Source organism: Hyla sarda, chromosome 3 (genome assembly GCF_029499605.1).
Source record: "Hyla sarda isolate aHylSar1 chromosome 3, aHylSar1.hap1, whole genome shotgun sequence".
NCBI classification, from domain to species: domain Eukaryota; kingdom Metazoa; phylum Chordata; class Amphibia; order Anura; family Hylidae; genus Hyla; species Hyla sarda.
The window spans coordinates 378,255,334-378,272,173 of NC_079191.1; the positions used below are offsets into that span (position 1 = coordinate 378,255,334).

General features: G+C 42.8%; 1 protein-coding gene across 3 annotated transcripts in view; it reads left to right on the forward strand.

Moving 5' to 3' along the window:
- Nucleotides 1-16,840, forward strand: part of LOC130360833 (serine palmitoyltransferase 3-like) — a 196,032-nt gene that overhangs the window by 118,923 nt on the left and 60,269 nt on the right. The window contains exon 1 of one of the 3 annotated variants that reach the window (XM_056563391.1): nt 157-364. The exons of 1 other annotated variant lie outside the window; for it this stretch is intronic. Coding sequence is in view for 1 of the 2 variants with exons in the window: in XM_056563390.1 (XP_056419365.1) it covers nt 13,307-13,408 (102 nt within the window). In the remaining variant the exon portion in view is untranslated. Of the gene's footprint in view, nt 1-156; nt 365-13,082; nt 13,409-16,840 lie in introns of those variants that run through there. One more of the 3 variants, XM_056563390.1, reaches the window with a different exon arrangement.

Genomic DNA, 16,840 nt, shown 5'->3' on the forward strand with positions numbered 1-16,840 from the left:
AGGAAGATGGATTTTGGGTCACAAGTCACAGCCACATTGGCAATTATTAGGTGCAATGTCTGAATGCAATCAGAATGCAGAATACAATCTTCATGTTGTGCGACCAATGATGTCATAATGGCCTAGCCTTAGACTTAGATACTTAGACACATTTTGTAGACATCTGAGCCTCCTCTTTTCACCAATGCCATGCCCACAAATTCAGCGTGAACCTAGCCTAAGACAGTTTTTGCTGTGCTACATTTCTGAATTACAAGATCTATGAAAAATATAAAGAAAATTTTTTGAACGCTAGCATTGGTAAAAAGACCACAGAAAGAGTGTGCAATGAAAATCTAATGGAGAATAAAACACCTGAAGAAAGGTATGTTGAGCATGTTATTCCTGAATTTAGAGTAATAAACCTGATAACAAGAATCTAAGGTTTTTGGGGGGAGTGCTATTTAAAACATAACTTTTAATGTTTCTAATAAAATATCACCCAATATGTGATTCCATCACCAATTCTTAAAAATGCGACACAGGATCCGTTTGGATCACCACTCATCCGATGGATTTATCAAATGTATCAAAGATATCTCATATGTATGTCAGATATTCTCATCAAATGTCTCAAAAATATCTCAATTGTATATCAATTGTTCTCTACGCGTTTCTACTCCCATTCGGAGCGTCCTCAGGAGAAGCTATGAATATACAGATACCACACAAGTGAAACTGAGTATCATATATAACAATAAAGATGTCATATGCTCATAGAGATAGCATTGTTAGATGATGGGTAGATGGCATATTAATTCTGCATGCCATCCCACGGGTGTGATCGTAGCCAGCAGTCCAATGGAGAAATACAGGTATGACAATTCTCTCCGTTGTTGCAGACACGGTTTGCTGAACGTGATGCCGATCACAGGATCCTTTAGTGTGCGCAACCCGCAGTGACAGGGAGCCGGAATAAGTCTAACCGGCTTGTCTGCGCTCACCTGAAGTTATGTTTTAAATAGCACTCCCCCCAAAAACCTTAAATTCTTGTTATCAGGTTTATTACTCTATTCTTTGATCCTGGAACATTGTTGGACCCCTTGTAGGTCTTGTACGTACAGTAATTCTACATATGCATCTATATATATACATGTTATTCCTGAATACAGAAATGCCGCTTTTGTAAAAAGAAAAAAAAAACACCCAATATAATGACATACCCACCACATGTGCTTCTTTGGTCAAAAAACACTGCAGGCAGTTGTTGGGAGTTGATAGAGAAACATGCAGGGCCGGTTTTAGGCTTAGTGTGGCCCTAGGCAAAATCAAAAGTGGGGCCCCAAAAGTCATAATAGTGCACTAACCAGATTTGCACATTTTTGGTCACTTCAAATACCATAAAGAAAATCTCTAAAAAGCTATTGAAAAGTCCCATCAAAACAAAAATAGTACCGATAAAAACTACAAATCAAAGCGCAAAAAATGACCCTCATATATCCCCATATACAGAAAAATAATAGTTATAGGGATCAGATTAGGTTCCCCACATAAGTTGCAGTCCAGTTCCCCACATTAGGTGCAGTATAGTTCCCCACATTAGGTGCAGTATAGTTCCCCCACATTAGGTGCAGTACAGTTCCCCCACATTAGGTTGGCAGTACAGTCCCCCCCCCCTCCATTAGGGGCAGTACAGTTCCCCCACATTAGATGCAGCACAGTTCCCCCACATTAGGTGCAGTACAGTTCCCCAACATTAGGTGCAGTACAGTTCCCCCACATTAGGTGCAGTACAGTTCCCCACATTAGGTGCAGTACCGTTCCCCACATTAGGTGCAGTATACTTCCCCACATTAGGTGCAGTATAGTTCCCCACATTAGGTGCAGTACAGTTCCCCACATTAGGTGCAGTACAGTTCCCCACATTAGGTGCAGTACAGTTCCCTACATTAGGTGCAGTATAGTTCTCCCCACATTAGGTGCAGTATAGTTCTCCCCAAATTAGGTGCAGTATAGTTCTCCCCACATTAGGTGCAGTATAGTTCTCCCCACATTAGGTGCAGCATAGTTCTCCCACATTAGGTGCAGTATAGTTCCCCCACATTAGGTGCAATATAGTTCCCCCACATTAGGTGCAATATAGTTCCCCCACATTAGGTGCAGTACGGTTTCCCCACATTAGGTGCAGTACAGTTCCCCACATTAGGTGCAGTACAATTCCCCACATTAGGTGCAGTATAGTTCCCCACATTAGGTTAAGTATAGTACCCCACATTAGGTGCAGTATAGTTCCCCACATTAGGTGCAGTATAGCTCTCCCCACATTAGGTGCAGTATAGTTCTCCCCACATTAGGTGCAGTATAGTTCCTCCACATTAGGTGCAGTATAGTTCCTCCACATTAGGTGCAGTATAGTTCCCCCACATTAGGTGCAATATAGTTCCCCCACATTAGGTGCAGTACGGTTCCCCCACATTAGGTGCAGTACAGTTCCCCCACATTAGGTGCAGTACAGTTCCCCCACATTAGGTGCAGTACAGTTCCCCCACATTAGGTGCAGTACAGTTCTCCACATTAGGTGCAGTATTGTTCCCTAAAATTAGGTGCAGTAGAGTTCCCCCACATTAGGTGCAGTATAGGTCCCCCACATTAGGTGCAGTATAGTTCTGCACATTAGGTGCAGTATAGCTCGGAGCTATACTGCACCTAATGTAGAGAACTATGCTGCACCTAATGTGGGGAACTATACTGCACCTAATGTGGGGAGCTATTAGCTTCCCACATTAGGTGCAGTATAGTTCCCCACATTAGGTGCAGTATAGTTCCCCTACAGACATACAGCCTTCAGCCATATACAGTGTATGGCTGGAGGCTGTATGTCTGTGTACTGCCCCACTTCAGTGTTCCAATTAGTGTTGCTTGCGAATATTCACAATTCAAATTTTATTCGCGAATATCGCATATTCCCAAATTCGCAAATATTCGCGAATATAGCACTATATATTCTAAATTACGTGCTTTTTTAAAAAAATGTTTACAGTACACATCACAGTGATCATCCCTCTCTGCTTCCAGCTTGTGTGGTATAAATATTGCTCCCTCCCTTCTGCTGCTTCTATCAAGTAACACTGGTATACTTGCTATAAAGTTCATAAATTTTCACATATGCGAATTATCGCATATGCAAATTTACGCATATGGAAATTTACGCATATGCAAAAAAATGCAAATATTACAAATATGCAAACTTAGCGAATATATGACGAATATTCGTCCATATATTTGCGAAATATCGCGAATTCGAATATGGCTTATGCCGCTCAACACTAGTTCCGATCACCGGACCTCCGGTCCCGGGTCACGATCTACTGCTATGGCCTATAAACCATAGCAGTAGGTCCCGGGACCAGAGGAGCGGTGGTCGGAACAACGAAGATGATGTGCTGCCAGCTGGTGCTGGTGACTTACCATGCCGGCCAGCGCGTCCTCCTCGATGCTCCGCTCCTCCGTTGCTATGGGCACATGCACGGGACATCAGTGACGTCCCTGCGTGCGCTACCTCCCGGCGGCCGCCGCATAAAGGTAACCGAGACATCCTTGTGTCCATAAAAGATCTTTCGGGACACAGGGATGTCCAAAATGTGACGGGGGCCCTCAGTGGCTACCGCGGATCCCCCCCCTGGGTGCGCACGCCTATGCTGAGCAGCCATCAGGTGGCCCCCTGGGGGATGGGCGCCCTAGGCAATTGCCTGGCTTGCCCCGCCCTAACGCTGGCCCTGGAAACATGAAACGCCATACCCACATGAAGACATTCCACAGCTGTGTTCACAAGGCAGAAATTCAAAGCGGAATTCTGCAGGAATTTTTCGCTCTAAAGTTCCATAATTCCACCGCAGCAGAGCCCCATTTTCAATGGGATTCTGCTAAACGGTGCATACGGAGGAAGTCTTGATTCCAGTGTCTGCAGAAACATTGATCTGTTCAATGCTTCTGAGGATTCTGCTTAAGGGCACGTTCCAATTTGGCGCATACCTAGCGTATTTCACACTGTGCAAAATCTGCAGCAGCAGCGGGAAATGCCCTGCTTACCATTCACACAAGGCTTTCCGGCGGCAGCCCTATGTGTGCAGTGAGTTTTGGATGCGGAGCGGTGCATCACAGTCAAGCCGGCACAGATTTTGCGCATATACGCCGAGTAGGAACGTGCCCTAAAAATGCATTGCTGTCAGCGGTCCTATTTTCCGGACAGACATTTCTCCCATTTCTGACTGTGTGAACAAGAGAGGACAGTTTAAAATGTTCCAGATATTTAAAACATTCTGAACCCCTGTTAAAAATCTGGCGCAATTTTCGACTGCCTGTCTAAATTAACTAGTGTTTAGCGGCATAGACCATATTAAAATTTGCGATATTTTGCAAATATATGGACGAATATTCGTCATATATTCGCTAAATTTGCATATTCGTAATATTCGCGTTTTATTTTCGCATATGCGAAAATTAGCATACACGAAAATTAGCATATGCAAAAATGAGCATTAGCATAATTCGTCCACTAGTCTCACACATTTATTAGAGTATTAGAGCCTTCTTTACATCACACAAGCTGGAAGTAGAGAGGGATGATCACTGGGATGTGTACTGTGAAAAAAAAAAAAAAAAAAAACGAATATTCGTAATTTTAAATATATAGTGCGATATTCGCGAATAAAATTCGCATTGCGAATATTTGCGAGCAACACTAAAATTAACACTTCCTCAAAATTAGCCAAAACAAACTATTTTTGGAACAAAAATGCCACATAAACTGCATCATATATAATCATACTATACATAGCAGTTTCTCTCATTTGAAGGAGGAGGAGAAAAATAAGGCGACATTTTTATTTTTTTCAGGCAAAAAAAAAAAAAACACCAAACGAAAGTTGTGTCTGTTCATAATGCAGCCCTTTACTCCTTCCCTGGTCTTGTAAACCACAGTAATATCCATAGCTTGGGGTGAACGGTAATGGCTTCTCCGGTAGTCAATGATTAACCCTAACATGCACCTGTCTTGGTGAATAACTTTTTAACTAAGGCTACAAGTTTCTGTTCCTGCACAGTATGTACTAGTGGTGTATCTCTTTAACCCCTTAAGGACCAGGCCATTTTACACCTTAGGACCAGAGCATTTTTTGCAATTCAGACCACTGTCACTTTAAACATTAATAACTCTGGAATGCTTTTACTTATCATTCTAATTCCGAGATTGTTTTTTTCATGACATATTCTGCTTTAACTTAGTGGTAAAATTTTATGGTAACTTGCATCCTTTCATGGTTAAAAATCCCAAAATTTTATGAAAAAAATTAAAATTTTGCATTTTTCTTACTTTGAAGCTCTCTGCTTGTAAGGAAAATGGATATTCAAAAAAAAAATTTCTGGATCACATATACAATATGTCTACTTTATGTTTGCATCATAAAATTGATGAGTTTTTACTTTTGGAAAAGTTCAGCAGCCATTTTCAAATTTTTCACCAAATTTTCAAACTCGCTATTTTTCAGTGAACAGTTCAGTTTTGAAGTGTATTTGAAGGGTCTTCATATTATAAATACCCCATAAATGACTCCATTATAAAAACTACACCCCCCCCCCCCAAAGTATTCAAAATGACATTAAGTGTTTTAAGCCTTTAGGTGTTTCACAGGAATAGCAGCAAAGTGAAGGAGAAAATTCACAATCTTAATTTTTTACACTCGCATGTTCTTGTAGACCCAATTTTTGAATTTTTGCAAGGGGTAAAAGGAGAAAATTTTTACTGGTATTTGTAGCCCAATTTCTCTCGAGTAAGCACATACCTCATATGTCTATGTAAATTGTTCGGCGGGCGCAGGAGAGGGCTCAGAAGGGAAGGAGCGACAAGGGGATTTTGGAGAGAACATTTTTCTGAAATGGTTTTTGGGGGGCATGTCACCTTTAGGAAGCCCCTAGGGTGCCAAAACAGCAAAAAAAATAAAAACACATGGCATACCATTTTGGAAACTAGACCCCTCAGGGAACGTAACTAGGAATTAAGTGAGCCTTTATACCCCACAGGTGTTTCATGACTTTTGCAAATGTAAAAAAAAATAATAATTTTACATAAAATGCTTGTTTTCCCCAAAAATTTACATTTTTAAAAAGAGTAATAGCAGAAAATACTCCCAAAATTTTAAAGCCCAATTTCTCCCGATTCAGAAAACACCCCATATGATGGTGAAAAGTGCTCTACTGGCGCACTACAGGTCTCAGAAGAGGAGTAGTCACATTTGGCTTTTTGGAAGCAAATTTTGCTCTGGGGGCATGCCGCATTTAGGAAGCCCCTATGGTGCCTGGACAGCAAAAAAAAAAAAAACCACATTGCATTATATTTTGGAAAATAGACCCCTTGGGGAATGTAACAAGGGGTAAAGTGAACCTTAATACCCCACAGGGGTTTCATGACTTTTGCATATGTAAAAAAAAAAAAAAATTACCTAAAATGCTTGTTTTCCCAAAAATTTTAAATTTTTACAAAGGGTTAAAGCAGAAAATGCCCCCCAAAAATTTGAAGCCCAATTTCTCACGATTCAGAAAACACCCCATGTGGGGGTGAAAAGTACTCTGCTGGCGCACTACAGGTCTCAGAATAGGAGTAGTCACATTTGGCTTTTTGGAAGCAAATTTTGCTCTGGGGGCATGCCACATTTAGGAAGCCCCTATGGTGCCGGGACAGCAAAAAAAAAACACATGGCATTATATTTTGGAAAATAGACCCCCTGGGAAACGTAACAAGGGGTAAAGTGAACCTTAATACCCCACAGGGGTTTCATGACTTTTGCATATGTAAAAAAAAAATTACCTAAAATGCTTGTTTTCCCAAAAATTTAACATTTTTACAAAGGGTTAAAGCAGAAAATACCCCCCAAAATTTGAAGCCCAATTTCTTCCGATTCAGGGAACACCCCATGTGGGGATGAAAAGTACTCTGCTGATGCACTACAGGTCTCAGAAGAGGGGTAGTCACATTTGGCTTTTTGGAAGCAAATTTTGCTCTGGGGGCATGCCACATTTAGGAAGCCCCTATGGTGCCAGGACAGCAAAAAAAAAAAAAAAACACATGGCATTATATTTTGGAAACTAGACCCCTTGGGGAACTTAGCAAGGGGTAAAATGAACCTTAATACCCCACAGGGATTTCACGACTTTTGCATATGTAAAAAAATATATTTTTTTTCACTAAAATGTGGGTTTTCCCACAAATTTCACATTTTTGCAAGGGTTATTAGTAGAAAAGACACCCCACAATTTGTAAATACATTTCTTTGGAGTAAGGACATACCTTATTTTTTGATGATTTAGGCTTGGCGGGTGCACAGCAGGTCTTGCTTGAGTGGGAGCGCAGTCAGGGACCTTGAGCTTCATATGGTGCCAGGATGTTGGACCCCCCCTTAAGGAGCGTTAATGGGGGGAGCACTGAGCCCTAAAATAGGGGAACACTATGGGGGACAACGGTCCGTAACTGGGGTAGACAGGTGGGGTACAGAGGGCCAGTAATATGGGGTACAGTGGGCCAGAAAATTATAAAACATAATAAAACAGGATATGTTCCCAGAATGATGACCCAGAGCATAGCCAAAACTAAAACAAAATATGCCCGCCCCAAACCCTATGCTCTGAATCATCATTCTGGGAATGTGATGTGTGTGGCCGTCCCTAACCTGTTGCCTCAAATGCGCACCCGCTCAGTTGGAGAGAGAGCGCTGCACATTTGAGGCAACATAAAAAAGTCCCCGATGACAGTGACTCAGTGACCTATGACCCATTTTTGACAAAACACCCCCAGAGGTCTTATCAGGTTTTTTTTTTTTTTTAAGGTTTTTTTGTGCAATTTAGTGATTTATGGGGGTTATATTTTGGAATGTACTCTGGACTTGGTACATTGGTCAAATTATGGAAAATTCAAATAAAAAGGGAAAATTTAGGGCTCCATGGAAGTGCGATACTCCCTGAAGAAGCCTATGCAGAGGCCCGGATTATCTGGGCAAGTGTCACACTGAATGGTGGTGTCCCTTTGTCTCCCCTTCCTTTAACACACTCTGCATTTTTTCTGGGATCGTCCCTTCTTTTCACTGGGGGGGGGGGGTGGGGAACTTCACCTGGAAAGTGTGGGCCTGGGACGATCCTGGCGCCTATAACTCCAGACCCTTGGGAAGTCCGGCCTGATCTTTCCCAGTCAGCAAAGATCAGGAACCTTAGGACTTCTTCTTGGTACTGGAGGAATGTCCCTGTGTTGCCAGCGTACTGGGATAGTACAAAAGCGTTGTACATGGCAACCTGTACCAAGTACACCGCAACTAATTTGTACCATGCCCGTGTTTTCCGCATGGCGTTGTATGGCTTGAGGACTTGATCTGAGAGATCAACTCCCCCCATATACCGATTGTAGTCCAGAATACAAACGGGCTTGAGGACCGGTCCCACGGTACCTAGCACAGGGACAGGGGTTCTGCTGTTCCAATGAATAGTGGTCAGCATAAGGACATCCCTCTTATCCTTATACTTCACCAACAACAGGTTATCATGGGTAAGGGCATGGTACTCACCCTTGGGGATAGGCGTTCTAGCAAAATTTAGAGGGTGGCCTCTCTGGTTCTTCCGCACAGTCCCACAAGCGGACGTGGATCTGGCGGAAAGGGATTTGAACAGAGGGATGCTGGTATAAAAGTTATCCACGTACACGTGGAAACCCTTATCCAGCAATGGGTGCACAAGGTCCCAAACGAGTTTCCCACTAACACCCAGAGTGGGGGGACATTCTGGGGGTTCAATACGGGAATCTCGTCCCTCATATACTCTAAACTTGCAAGTGTACCCGGAGGTACTCTCGCAAAGTTTGTAGAGTTTCACGCCATACCGCGCCCGCTTCGAGGGAATATACTGGCGGAAGATGAGTCTCCCCTTAAAATTGATGAGAGACTCATCTACCGAGAGGTCCCTGAGCGGTAAGTAGGCCTCCAAAAATTTGGCCCCAAAGTGATCGATGACCGGCCTCACTTTGTAAAGCCGGTCATGGGCGGGATCACCTCGGGGCGGACATGCCGCATTATCTGCATAATGGAGGCATTTCCGAATGGCCTCGAACCGCCTCCGTGTCATCGCCATACTGTAAAGCGGGGTCTGATAGAGGACGTCCCCGCTCCAGTAATGATGAGCACTTGGTTTTTTGTCCAGGCCCATATGCAGCGTGAGGCCCCATAATGTCCTCATTTCTGCTGCATCACTGGCGCGCCATTCATTGGGCCTGGCCAAAAGCGAATCGGGAGGGTGGGCAATGAACTGCTGGGCATACAAGTTTGTTTGCTCCCCCATGTGATTGACCAGGCTGTCCCTGAAAAAAACTTTAAAAAGTCTAGATCAGTGAAGCCAGCATGGTCAATCCGGATTCCTGAGTCGCCAACAAACTCAGGAATCCGTGGCTGATAACCCTCTGGGGGGCTCAAGACAGGGTCACCGGAAGGGGGCTCCAGTGCACTTGTCTGGGGGGCCGAACTCCTATTACGAGCAGCATTGCCACTCGTACTAGTGTCGGCCACTGGGTCACTCTCATGGTGGGTGCGTGGCCTCGTCTGGCAGCGTCTCCGCCGTACAGGGGACTCATCATCACTACTAGATGATGAGGTGGACGAGGAAGAACACAAAAATGTAGGATCTTCCTCATCCTCACTGGCAGATTCGGAGTCGGGGGCTAAAAAAGCGTAAGCCTCTGCTGCCGAAAATGCCCGGCGGCCATCGCCTTTTTTCTACGGTGGCGGCAGTGGCGGGGGGGAGTGGGTGTGTGCGGTGGGGGGCAGGGAAGTATGTAGTGTGTGGTGCTTGGTGTAAAAAATTTAATAACAGTAATAGAAAAATAAAAAAAAGCTGCGGCCAAAAAAATAAAAAAAAGGGGTGGCAAACGCAGCTCCCTGAACCCCTAATAGGACCCGGGGTAAGGGGTCAGACCCTAATAGTACCCTGGGGGACCTATTAGGGGGTCAGGGGGGGGGATTTTTTTTTCTTATTAAAAGAAAAAAAAAAGCTGAGGCCAAAAAAGACCCGAATAGGACCCTTGGGGACCTATTAGGGGGTTGGGGGGGACTTTTTTTTTTTTTTTTTTTTACTTTTTTTAATACTTTTTTTTACTTTATTAAATCCTACCTGTCTCTGCAATCCACTGTCCCTATTCTAAGGCTCCTGAGAGGGCTCCGGAGCTCTGAGGGGGGATCCACGGTCTTCTCCTCACTGCTGCACCCGCTGCCTGAACACAGAGAGCGGGTGCAGCAGCAGGAAGGGACCGTTAACCCCTCCTCTGCCGCACTGCTATTGGCTGGACGATCGCCGGCCAATAGCAGCATTGCAATACTGTCACCGCTCCCCAGCAACGGCAGGTGATTGGCGGTGAATTGTACACCGCCGATCACCATTTATTACCGGGTCATCAGTTCACAAGTGACCCGAATGACCCGAATCGCGGAAGATCACTTGCGTGATTTTGCAAGCGATCTCCGGCGATCGCCGACATGCGGGGGTCCCGGGACCCCCCTAGGCATTTGCATGGCATGCTTGCTGAAGGATTACAGCAGACATGCCGTTGCGATCACTGCCCGGCGTGTGGCAGAGACCGGAGAAACACCAGGACGTTCTGGAACATCCTTGGTCCTTAAAGCCCAGGGTGCGGGGACGTTCCAGAACATCCTTGGTCCTTAAGGGGTTAAAGGGGTATTCCAGTGGAAAACTTTTATCATTTTTTTTTTTTTTTTTAATCAACTGGTGCCAGAAAGTTAAACAGATTTGTAAATTACTTCTATTAAAAAATCTTAATCCTTCCAGTACTTATTAGCTGCTGACTACTACAGAGGAAATTCTTTTCTTTTTGGAACACAAAGCTCTGTGCTGACATCATGACAACAGTGCTCTCTGCTGACATCTCTGTCCATTTTAACAACTGTCCAGAGTAGGAGAAAATCCCCATAGAAAACATATGCTGCTCTGGACAGTTCCTAAAGTGGACAGAGATGTCAGCAGAGAGCACTGTGGTCATGATGTCAGCAGAGAGCACTGTGTTCCAAAAAGAAAAGAATTTCCTCTGTAGTATTCAGCAGCTAATAAGTACTGGAAGAATAAGATTTTTTAATAGAAGTAATTTACAAATCTGGTTAACTTTTTGGCACCAGTTGATTTAAAAAAGAAAAAAAAAGGTTTTCCACCGGAATACCCCTTTAAATCACTCTACTTCACTCTAGTGTGTTCTGGCCAGAGGCTCCTTACAAGTCTGTTGATTTATTTGCGGGTTTCCGGCTGCGTATTTGAAAGGGGGCGGGCTCTTTGCGGTTGTCTGCAGCAGATTTTCCACTGCGTAATTTCCGCTGCAAGCCCTATTAAAGTCAGTAGGGTCTGTGTGGCGGATTTTCCGCTGCGGAAGTTACGCAACGGAAAATCTGCTGCGGACCCTTTCAAATACGTAGCAAGAAAGCGATATTCACAACTTTTTTTTTCCTCACATTTTTAAAGGTCTTTTGTGATGCCTTGAAAATATGAAAATATGTGAAAATTCTATTTTCTGCCACTTTTGGTTTTTTTTCGTGCCCCCAATTTTTTTTTTGTTGCAGCCATATTGGATTTTTATGCCAAATTTTAGTGGCAGAAACATCTCGCAAAATTTTCCATGGTTACTAGTGCCCAGACAAGCGATAACTGTATAAATAAAACATGTCTGAGCTTAAATGGGAGTGCAGGTGCAGTGACAAAGAAAAAAAAAATATAATTTTTTTTTAATAACATTTTTCAATAATAATTATTTCTTTTTCTTTAATAATTACTTAAATAACACCTTTCCCGACAAAAAAACTAAGGGGAAAAAAAAAACTACAACCATTTCTGTGATATCTATAGTGTTGGGCGCGAATATTCGCATTTCGAATTTTTATGGCGAAAATATGAAAAATTTGCGATTTCGCAATATTCGCATATGTGAATATTCACATATTCCTTCTTTTCACTTGTGGGCCAATTAGAATGATGCAAATACACTTGTCAGAGGTTATCAACAACATCCCTAGCAACCAATAGTAAAGTTGCCCACCCCCTCTCTGGGGTCTTCCTCAAATACGCGAATATGCGAATATTCACATATGCGAATATTCACATGTTCAAATATGCGAATATAACGAATACGCGAAATTCGCGAATATAGGACGAATATTCTATATTTTTATCGTCTATATATTTGCGAAATATCGCGAATTCGAATATGGTCAATGCCGCTCATCACTAGTGTTGGGCGCAAATATTCGCATTTCGAATTTTTCTCGCGAATATTGCGAATATATTCACTATATATTCGAATTTGTTAATATTCGCTTTTTTTTCCACATTTGCATACGCGCATATTCCTTCTCTTCACTTGAGGGCCAATTAGAACGATGCAAATACAAATCAAATTAAATGCAAATGAAAATCAGAGGTTATCAACAACATCCCTAGCAACCAATAGTAAAGTTGCCCACCCCCTCACTGGTGTCTTCCTCGAATACGTAAATATGCGAATATAATGAATACTTGAAATTCGGGAATCTAGTGATGAGTAGTGACGGGCGGCATTGCCCATATTCGAATTTGCGATATTTTGCGAATTTATAGATGAATATCTATAAATTCGCAAAATATCGCAAATTCGAATATGGGCAATGCCGCCCGTCACTACTCATCACTAGATTTCTACACTATCAAAAAGCTGGTGTGAAATTTTTGATGTAAACCGGACTCTCACCCCTTTGACAGTATACGTGGACACGCCCACTTTTACAAAACTGACGTAAACTGATGTAAACCGCGGCACAAAGCTCTTTGAAAATGTGGTCGATACTTTTCGCGCCAACATTTTTTGCCACAAAATTCTTTGAGAATCTCCCCCAGTGTGTCTCCAGCTGTTGCGAAACTACAACTACCAGCATGCCCGGACAGCCTTCGGCTGTCCGGGCATGCTGGGAGTTGTAGTTTCGCAACAGCTGGAGACACACTGTTTGGAAAACACTGGTAGGGACAGACAAGCAGTGGATGAGGTCAACGAAATGCCTCCCCCATGCCCAGAGGTCTATAGGTGTATAAAGGTGACAGTTTGCTTCAAGGAGCGAGATGTAGGATAAGGAAGGGCTAGTTCGCTTCCTCCTCCCCGTGCTACCACACCCTATCCCTGGATAAGCCTGACAGACTGGTTGACTACCTGCGGCTGAGCACTTCATTCTCTGTATGTATGTGCAGCAGGGGTGCACTGTAGTTTCTCTCTCCGATGGCTCAGCCCAAGTTTGCCTCCTGTAATGGGACACACAAACCGCACCAAAACCATCTCAATGGGATTACCAAGAAGAACGGATTCACTAAAACACTACAGGTAAGTGAGAACACGAATAGCGGGGGGGAGATTTATCAAAACCTGTCCAGAGGAAAAGTTGCCCAGTTGCCCATAGCAACCAATCAGATTGCTTCTTTCATTTTTAAAATGGCCTGGGGAAAATGAAAGCAGCGATCTGATAGGTTGCTATGGGCAACTGCACCACTTTTCCTCTGCACAGTTTTTGATAAATCTCCCCCAATGAATGACGGGGGGGGGTCTGTATATAGTTATAAACTGATGACCGGCAATGAAAGGGGGCGTTATCAATCAACGCAACTCCTCAACGCGGGCTAATGGACTCCCCTGGTGATGCTAAATACTTGTGAAACGTCTTGTGTTGTAAAAACGTCACGTAGACTCAAGGTGATAGAGATCTTATTTTAGTACTTTAGTCTCATGCCAGGCACCTGTCATTTTTTTCGATTCACCTTTTAAAAAATAAAAAAATAAAAAATAAAAATAATTATCGGCGGTGGTCACACCGGGAAGAGCGATACTAGAATACGGAGCGCCCGACAAGATAGCCACGTTTATGCAAACCCTTTGACCGTCTTCTAATCTGCTTCTCATTGTGACTAGTTAGCATTAGGCAGGCTACCGAGCACAATCCTGGTGTCATGGTGCTCAGTGATTCATTGGAATAAAAGCTTTCCTAAAGCAAATATTTCTTCTTGTGCGGAGTCACCGCACACTTATGCGCTGCACATTCATTCACAATTATTTGCTTTACTTATCTGATAAATACTGACATATTTGTTATACAACATTACTGGTTTGGACATCAAATGGGACCGTCAAAGTTTTTGTTTACACCCTCATATGAGAAAAACTGCTATGTATAGTACTGTGTGTGTGTGTGTGTGTGTGTGTGTGTGTGTGTAAAAATAAATAAATAAATAAGAAAAGAAGAAAAATTAATAACAAAAAAAAATAAAAAAAATTATGTATGTGTGTGTATGTATATATATATATATATATATATATATATATATATATATATATATATATGTGTATATATATATATATATATATATATATGTGTGTGTGTTATATAAAAATATTTGCATATAATCTATCCAAGGCCATGTTCACACAGTGGAAAACATGCGGAATGTCCTCACGGAAAACAACAGGTGTGGACATTCCGCACATTTGAATAATCCGGAAGGCGCTAGGACCGCTCGGAAATGCGCCACCTTATGGATGGCAATTCATTTCCGAGCGAAATCCGCTAAAAGAATAGATAGGTCTAGTCTTTTTATGGACCTTGCAATCAGGAGTCAGTGCAGCAGAATCCTATTGAAATCAATGGGACTCTGCTGCAGTGGAATATTGCAGCGGAATTCCACACAGACATTGAGGGAGATTTATCAAAACCTGTCCAGAGGCAAAATTGCTGAGTTGTCCATAGCAACCAATCAGATCGCTTCTTTAATTTTTTTTTTTTTTTAAAAGCCCTCTGAAAAATGACAGCAGTCAACCAATCTGGTTGCTATGGGCAACTCGGCAATGTTACCGCTGGACAGGTTTTGATAAATCTCCCCCCATTATGAACATACCTTCCTAGTTTCAACTGATCTGGGCTCCTCCCTAGTAGCCTCTGTTCACACTAACCCCATGGTTTCTGTTTATTATGGAAGCCATGATGCTGCGTTTGATCAGTTTTATAATAGATCCAAAGTGGCACTAATGGACTCCATTGACTAATGTAAGGGTTTCGGCAGAATCCCATTGAAATTAAGAAGACTCTGCTGTTGCGGAATTTCCATGTGGAATTCCGCACAAAAATTCTACCGTGTGAACGCACCCTAAGGATATGTTCCCGAGGCAGAATGACCATGTGGAATTCCGCACGGTCCCATTGAATTCAATGGGATTCTGCTGCACTGTTCATACGATGGAGTTTTGTGGAAATCCTGATTCCGGTGTCTGCAAAATGAATAGCCATGTCCCTTTTTTTCCTTATTTTTTTTTAATTTTTTGTGTGGATTTTGCTAAGATTTGTCTGAGACAATGCATTTCGGACCGTTCCTAGCACCCCCTGGATTCTCCTACGTGTGGACATTCTGCACAAATTACGCAATGTGCATGCGGCCTAAGAATATGTTCACACACACACACACATAGCAGATCTGCTGCCAATCAGGTGAAATAAAATCTGCAGCAGATCCGCAGACTATGAACATACACTAAGGCAGTATTTTTCAAATTTGAGTGCCTCCAGCTGTTGCAAAGCTACATCTCCCAGCATGCCTGGGCAGCCAAACACTGCCCTAAGGACCCATGCACACGTTTCCAAGAGAAAATTCTGAGCAGAATCCGGATGCAGCGTAATTCGAGAGAGAAATAAGCGGCTGCCATTCTCGACTGCTTATCTCTCTGAGAACAATAAGGTCGGGCAACCAACATGGGCAACTGTTCTCTCCTAACATGATCAAATTGGGGGGGGGGGGGTGGTGTATGGGCACCTTCACACAAAATGTAAGTTTTCACTATATAGTGAAGTCACGGGGGGGATTTATCAAAACCTGTGCAGAGGAAAAGCTGTGCAGTTGCCTACAGCAACCAATCAGATTACTACTTTAATTTTTTAAGTGGCCCTATAAAAAAAAAAAGCAACCTGGTTGCTATGGGCAACTGCACCACTCTGTACAGGATTTGATGATAATTCTCCCCTCTACAGTTTTATTGTATTAACGTAATAAAAAATAAATAATGGATGCTGATTCGCTAAGGATTTGGTCAGGTTCATGATCTCCTCCATCTATTGTTATGAGCAGCCATACTGTCTAGCTTGTGATAGTGTGTACTGTCACTATGGTGACCTAAATACACATCCTTTGATTCTTTACTCGGCTATCCCTGTTATCGTGCAGCACCTTTAAGACAAGATTTTGCAAAACTACAACTCCCAGCATGCCCAGAGAGCCAAAGGCTGTCCGGGCATGCTGGGAGTTGTAGTTTTGCAACAGCCGGAGGCACCCTGGTTGGGAAACATTGCTGTAGGAAAATAAAGCCTTGACTCCAACAATACTAAAATGCTTAGGTTGGGTTCACACAACGATTGTGTCCCGGTACAGAATGTGGTTCTGTACAGTTCCTAAAGTCCCCTCAGGTAGAGTCCACAGGGCTCTCCTGCAGGATCCCCCTAGGTCATTATCCCCTTAAGGACCAGAGCGTTTTTTGCACATCTGACCACTGTCACTTTAAGCATCAATAACTCTGGGATGCTTTTAAATTTCGTTCTGATTCTGAGACTGTTTTTTCGTTATATATTCTACTTTGTTAGTGGTAAAATTTCCATCGATACTTGTATCATTTCTTGGTGAAAACTTCCAAAATTTTATGAAAAATTTGAAAATTTTGCATTTTTTTTTTTTACTTTGAAACTCTTTGCTTATAAGGAATATGGATATTCCAAAATACATT